This window comes from Ceratosolen solmsi, unplaced genomic scaffold, assembly GCF_000503995.2.
Source record: "Ceratosolen solmsi marchali unplaced genomic scaffold, CerSol_1.0 scaffold56, whole genome shotgun sequence".
NCBI classification, from domain to species: domain Eukaryota; kingdom Metazoa; phylum Arthropoda; class Insecta; order Hymenoptera; family Agaonidae; genus Ceratosolen; species Ceratosolen solmsi.
The window spans coordinates 3,225,181-3,232,601 of record NW_011948425.1 but is presented as its reverse complement, the minus strand read 5'-3'; the positions used below and the strand labels follow the sequence as shown (position 1 = coordinate 3,232,601).

The window sequence follows — 7,421 nt, the reverse complement described above, 5'->3', positions numbered from 1 at the left end:
TTGGGGGGGGGGGGGGATATGTGAGGATCGAGGGGATCGACATTACTCATTTGAACATCTAATGGTTGGTAAAAGGGATTACTATGCGCATTTGACTGCCAAGGCGACGAAGTAGCGAGATGACGTAGCCCCTGATGGGGAGACGACCATCTCGGCAGACGAGTACGGACAGAAGCGAATTCTTATTTAAACCGAGGCTTTGCACGCGTATTTTTATGTGTGTACGTCATGTATGTGTGCATGTGTGTTTATTCGACTGGCCGGCACAGTCCGACGACCTGCAAAAACTACGATTAATGTTCTTTTCAATTAAACATCAAGCATCAAGAATTAATGATTTATAAAAATTTTACTTACATATTTAATACATTTTCTTTACAACATGACAACGCTTTAGATACAAATGGAAAAAAAAAGAAACGCTTATAGTCTAATTGCATTTAATAGAAGCATTTTCCTTGTATGGATGCGTATATATATACATGCATGCGTGCATGCACACGCGCGCGCGCTTATAAATATATATATATATATATATATATATGTATATGTATGTATATGTATATTTATGTTTGCCGGTGCGCGCGTGCATATATATATATATATATATATATATATATATATAAAGGGGCATACAATAATTACGCAGTCTACTATTACATGTTACCGACCTTGTTTGATAATGAAAATTGACATTTACCATTACCCTTTGCTGCTGTCGGTAATACAGATGAGGCATACAATCATGTACATTTAAATTTACTAAATTTCACCTCTTTTAATTAGAAAATCTTCTTAATTGCTTTCAACCAGAAAATTTTAAATATTAATTGTTTTTCTTTATTTATTAATTTTATTATATATTTAAACATGTATATATATATATATATATATATATATATATATATATATATATGCGCGTGCATATATATATATATATATATATATATATATATATAAAGGGGCATACAATAATTACGCAGTCTACTATTACATGTTACCGACCTTGTTTGATAATGAAAATTGACATTTACCATTACCCTTTGCTGCTGTCGGTAATACAGATGAGGCATACAATCATGTACATTTAAATTTACTAAATTTCACCTCTTTTAATTAGAAAATCTTCTTAATTGCTTTCAACCAGAAAATTTTAAATATTAATTGTTTTTCTTTATTTATTAATTTTATTATATATTTAATCGAGTAAAATAAATCAAATCAAATAGTTTTCAAATAGCAATTAAGATTATATATATATATATATATATATATATATATATATATAGAAATGCGTGTACGCGCGCGCGTTTGTGTGTAGTTGTGTGTATTTTTTTCGTTTTGTTAAAGGGAGCGTTCTATTTTCACGATTATTTTAGTATTGATAATTTTCTTCAATAATAAAACATAATAATGTTGGTATAATATTTTATTGTATTAAAATTAGAGTCATAACAATCACATATTGTGTCATCTATCAACGAGATATATAACACACGTATTAAAATGATGCGACATAAATAATTTAGATGCATCATTGATGAATCGATGCCACAGTGCTTAAAAATCACGTAACGTTAAAAATATATGTATATATGTGTGTACGCGTATGTGTTGCGTGGCGCGCTCATTTTTGTATACACGCGTGTGTGCGCGTGTGTATCTCAATAAGTAAAATATATTAATATGTCCATACACACACAAATATGGGTATGCTGTGCATGCATGTACGCAGGTATTTATGCATGTGCATACATAAATAATACATTATATATGCATGTTGACGTGGGTGGTTTGGTAGGTGTATATGTGTACGTGCGGTTCTGAGAAAGACACAGAAAGACAGATCGAGAGAGAGAGAGAGAGAGAGAGAGTGAATGTGTGTGTGTCACATCACTCTGGAACAAATATATATATATATATATATATATATATATATATATTTGTTCCAGAGTGTTTGTATGAGCGCGCGCGCGCGGGTTTGTAAGTGTCTATAAACTGTCTTCGAGTTATTCCTATAAATATCTTCTAAAATCTTGTGTGGCAAATCGATCGTTGATCGAGAAAAAAAAAAGATTTCACATTTTAGCTTATTACTTTGAGGCACCAATGGTATGCGGACCCTGTCTTTGGTACATACGACCGATTCAATTTCATTGCATCATTTTTTCTTTATCATTTAAAGAAGAAGTACACGAAGAAGAAGAAGAAGAAGAAGAAGAAGAAGAAGAAGTAGAAGAATAAGATGAAGAATAAGAATATGAAGAATAAGAGGAAGTAGTCAAGGAACGTACATTCGTCGTTCGGCGTTAACCCTTCATTGCTTTTTTTATTTATATATTTTTAATCTACGGAGGAAAAATCTCAGGACATCCTTGCTGCCTCACATTCTCTCTTTTTTCATTCGCATGCACACGCAATGTCTCACTTTCGCTTATCTCGAACAGTATATTTTGCTCACTCGCTCTCTTTTACATGTAATACTCTCCTTCTTCTTCCTTTAATGCAGCCCGTGCTTATAGTTTTTTCTTTTTATTATCCATAGCCGAAGAATAGGTTGTCGCGGTCGATCAACGTCATCGACAGTCATCTTCGGTGCTGCAACGTCCCAAATATTCAAGAGTTCAGTCTTCCTCTTTCTTCTCGGGTTTTAAATCCACCATCGCGTGCAATTCTTCGGGACTGTAACTGCAAATGTAAAAGTTAAACGGTCGTTAATTAAAGTGACTAAACGTGAGTGAAGTCGGACGTGGTACTTTCGGCAGCATCGCGTCTATTCTACGTACATTCCCCTTGCTTTCGCTACTTTTCATTTCTGTTTCACTAAAACTATAATCGAGCAATGGAGGAGTAATTAATTATTGAAAATAAGGCATAATCGTGACATCGTTGATGTTTGCCGTGAGCGACTAATCCGTTAGTCCAATGGAAAAGGGATCCATCAGTGTAATCTGTTGTACCGACCGTGCAACATTTTAACAATATTATAAAATAAAAAATAATATATATATATATATTAAGATTTTGATATTATTAATAATCGGAGGGCTGTCTTGCGAGGACTTGCGATACATCGTTATGACATAACTTTTGAAAGCTATTTAATCACCACATGCTGCAAAGTTAATATACAACAAAACAGACGATTGATTGTTATTCTTTATTTATTTATCGGATCTCTTAACGTTTGACACTATTGCGCTTACTTTCGTATAAAATGAATTCTAATTGCCTTTGGCATGTACCTTCAATCGAAATATTCCGTTCTGTAATACATAAGTTGCGAATTGCACAGTGGTACGGTCGGTATGGCAGACTACTGGATAATCAATAATTACGATTATCTTTGCGCTTGAGCATGTACGGATGTAAGTATCAACATTTATCCGTTAGCTCGGCTACGATGCGGAGTCGAGAGACTTATAAAATTAATTATAATAAACGTCGTCGCTCCGTGGGCAAGATTAATTTATATTTTAAATTCTCCTTCATCGTACTTGACATTAAATTGAAATTTGTCTTGGACGCATATCTCGTATGGCCAAAATTTCATATTAAATGGTTTAATAAGATTGCCATTATACGCGAGAAGGCGGCGTAAAGTTTTACCGATCTTGGCATCAATAACCCCTTAATTGAATAACCGTAAACAAAACAGACGGAGTAATACCAACCCTAGGAGGCTCTGGAGATCGCAGACGAAGCGGTAAACGTAACGCTTGCCGGCCGTTTTGTGAATAATATTTTTGTCATAGTAGTATCGCAGCCCGCGGCTCAGCTTCTCGTAATTCATCTTGGGTTTGTTCTTGCGGATGCCCCAGCGACGCGCCACCTCGTCCGGGTCGGTCAGCTTGAACTCCCAGCCATCGCCGGTCCATGATATGAAGCCTTGGCAGCTCTTGTCGGTAAGCAGCTCAAGTAGGAATTGCCAAAGCTGAATGGGACCCGAGCCCGTGAAGCAGGGCCCACCTCCTGCGCTCACGTAAAAATAACTTATTTAGCCTCTCTATCACTCTCTCTCTCTCTCTCTCTCTCTCTCTCTCTCTCATTCTCTCTCTCTCTCTCTCGTTCAATATCTCGCTTGAATGGCGCAGTCGATTAAGAGACTATTAAAACGCGATTAAAACGCAATTAGAAATGAAAAGAGGAGGGAAAGTGAGTTTAACCGCAACCCACCAATCGCGAACAGATAATTTTCCGTTAGTCGTTCGGTTTTTCAATGTCAGACAATGCATCGTGCCTCAAGACTAACTACGACCACTCACATCACATACCCGGTACATTCGGCTACGCACACATACGAAACGAATAATGAAAGAAGCCGACTTGACGCGCGGGTATTATTATTATTATATCACTCCCGTATCTCCATACTTCTGCCATGTTAAACGAAAAGAACAAACTCGCAATTCCGATCTCGTAATTTGCTCGGAGTGCGTCTACGTGATTATTCCGAGCGTAGCTAAATTGCCGGCAAAAATTAAAAACCCATTTAAATATCGGAGATTGATAGCCCCAGTGAGCATTAAAATTGAATATATGATGGGCGTTATACAATTGTCGAAGGAGTGTGTGTGCTCCCTCCCTTCCTCCCTCCCTCCCTCTCCTCCCCTCCTCGCCCCTCCCCACCTCACCCCTCCTCAATCCCTCCCCCTTCCACAAGACCCACACGAAGTATCATATTGAATTATCAATTGTAATTGGCAGGCTGCTGGCCCGTAGCCCTTAAAGGATTAAAAGCCGAAGGAGATGAGGAGAGGGATTGAGGGGCCGTCAATTTCGACATGCGACTGCAATGTTCGACCCGTAAAGTGAGAATCTTGGAACTGACCCGTGTAGCCGGCCAGCATGGCACTGGGCAACAGCGGCTTCTGGTGCTCCGGATTCTGATTGCCGATGGAAGAAGGGTGATGCGAGGAGTTGGTGGTGTCGCGGGGTCCGAGGCCCGCGAGGAAGGCCGGGTGATGGGCGAGGTGATCGGCCACGGGGCCAACGGCCCATTGCTCGCCGACCCCGGCGACGCTCCCGCCCCCAGTACCAGCGCCGCCCCCGGCGCCACCAGCTCCACCGGGTCCCGCGCTACCTGGCACCGTCTGGAAGGGCGTCGCGTCGTACTGGCCGTAGCCGCTCTCGCCGTAGCTCTCGTGGTAGCGACCTGAAACGCCCAATTGACATTTAATCTGTGACCTCGAGGCGACGTTTCGCTTCTTGGGATTTAGATAGGCGGGGGGAGGAACTGTGTCACGCGACGCATAGCGAGTGCGTCGCCCGAGTTGCCTTAGCCTGGCCTTTATCCTGACGATTATCCTTATCTTATGCCGATGCGATACGCGCGCGCAAACAATGAAGAATGAATGCTAATGCTCGCCGAATTTCAATGCGTGCATTGTTCATGGGACTGGAAGGGAATTTCATCGAGGGGACCTTTGAATAATGAGCGACGGGACTTTTCGTATTATTTCTCGTAAATGCAGGTTGCCGCGCGTCTCTCTCGTTACTTGGCAAATATCCGCACACAGGATAATAAGGAAAAATGACTCTTGAAAGAAAACTTTATTTTCAATTCCCGTGCTTGAATGGCCCAAAGATGCCCTGCAATATTTATTTATGGAGATTGAAAACATTTGTTTTCAGTCCCATAGGATATTACCGTGGGGGTAAATAAAGTGTTTGTTAATTACGGCAATTATTATTGTTATTATTATGATATTTGAAGGAACGATTAGTAAGTTGGAGATAGAAAATTCATTTAATATAATGTGATTTGTTTAGCGTAAAATGAAATACAATGTCTCTCTCTCTCTCTCTCTCTCTCTCTCTCTCTCTCTCTCTCTATCTCTCTATCTATCTATCTCTCAGTGTATAATAAGTTTCAATGTTTCATTATAAGTCGTTTTACGTTGAATATCATCGGAGGAGATAATTTGACATGATTTTAAAGCCACTGGAGAATCTAATCGTAATGTCCTATATCCGATTAACTACTTGCACTATCTATTTTCTCTCCATCCTGGGGACATTATAGATACGCGTGTCAGAATTTTCGAAAAAGCTTTTACGTAATGCTACATCGTGAACTTACAGCTCGTTTGAATAAAGCCGATCTTGGAAAGTGCCAACGTGTATTGGAGACATTGGGGCAAAATGTGAATGATTACGATAAGAGAACGACAGGAGCGTGTTTAATTTAAGTAACCTTGGACATTGTCGACGATCTATATTAATTCGAGGCCCATTAATATAATCGAATAAGGTCGTAGGGATTAAAGCTTCGTTCCGTTTCGTTTGGTAAAAGAAAAGAGCGCGTGGCTCTTTGAAATTCAAATTGCCTCATTCGTTGGGAGATGGAAAGCGCTGATGGGACGAAGAAGAAAGTCCCCTATACTATTATGCCTCGTAATCTTGCGAGTATGTTTTTGGGGGAAAAAAAAGAAAGAAAAAATTAAGATATCCGGCCTCCCTCGGCTATGTCCGGGACGCGCCTAGGAATTAAAACGATGATGTGCGCACGGGGCCTCTTCGAGAGAGTCCCGCACGTAAATCGTACATCTCGTCGTGGGTCCTTGGTAATTTCCAAACACAAGGGAATACCAAAACACCACGTGCCTATGATAATCTAGTAGGCGAGGCGCCTTAGAAAAGGGCCCCATAAATCGAAGATATCGTCCCCGCGATCGGGGCACGCGCGGGAGAGGCCCTCACGTTCGATGGCGAGATACTTACCGCGAGGGTAATTCTTGAACGGCGGTGGCTGGTATTTGGGCTCGAGCTGGATGCCGCCCTGGCCGTAGAATTCGGGCGAGCCTTCGAGACCATAGGGGTGGGGCGGGTGGTGATCCTGGCCGAGACCGTGGTAATCGGCGGCTTCCTCGTAGCCGGAGTAGTGAGCCGGATTGAGGTAGCCTTCGGCGCCGGTTCCGGCCGTGGCTCGCAGGTCGACCTCGCCGCCACTCGTCGCCAGGTCGCCGCCGTTGCTCGGCTGGAGGTGGGCCTCGGTGCTCGCTTGATGACTCCCGTAGCTCGCTGTGGACAGAGACCCACGACACGATCAACGACATGCTCGTCTCGTATCTCGAGACTTTCCTCGAACTTGGCGGTGGCGTGGTGGAGGACGGGGGGGGGGGGCTCGAGCTTCGTACCCTGGGGCTAGTTGATCGAGTTAATTGTTTTTACGATGGAGCGAAATGGAAAGTTGCGGCGCGGCTTGTCCCGTCGCCGAACCCCATGGCGCAGGCGCGAGTGTGGCCCACGGGACCAGACTTCATGTTCGTTTATGAAATGTCGAGTGCCGCGGCTTGTGACGTTCTGGACTTTGACGCTTGTCGCGCGCCCGGATATTTACTTACGTTGTCGGACACGTCCGCGAAAGGAGATGACGGGCCGAGTTAAGTGTCGGCGATATTATATAAATACTCGCTTAT

At 41.9% G+C, this 7,421-nt stretch overlaps 1 protein-coding gene across 1 annotated transcript; it reads right to left on the bottom strand.

Moving 5' to 3' along the window:
* Positions 1-2,216: 2,216 nt before the first annotated feature.
* LOC105363018 (ETS-like protein pointed, isoform P1) lies at positions 2,217-7,036 on the bottom strand (the record flags this gene model as incomplete). Its single annotated transcript, XM_011500588.1, has 4 exons — positions 2,217-2,688; positions 3,675-3,972; positions 4,832-5,155; positions 6,724-7,036. Coding segments are annotated over 4 exons (999 nt in total), but the record flags the coding sequence as incomplete, so codon positions are not given.
* Between the last annotated feature and the right edge of the window lie 385 nt (positions 7,037-7,421).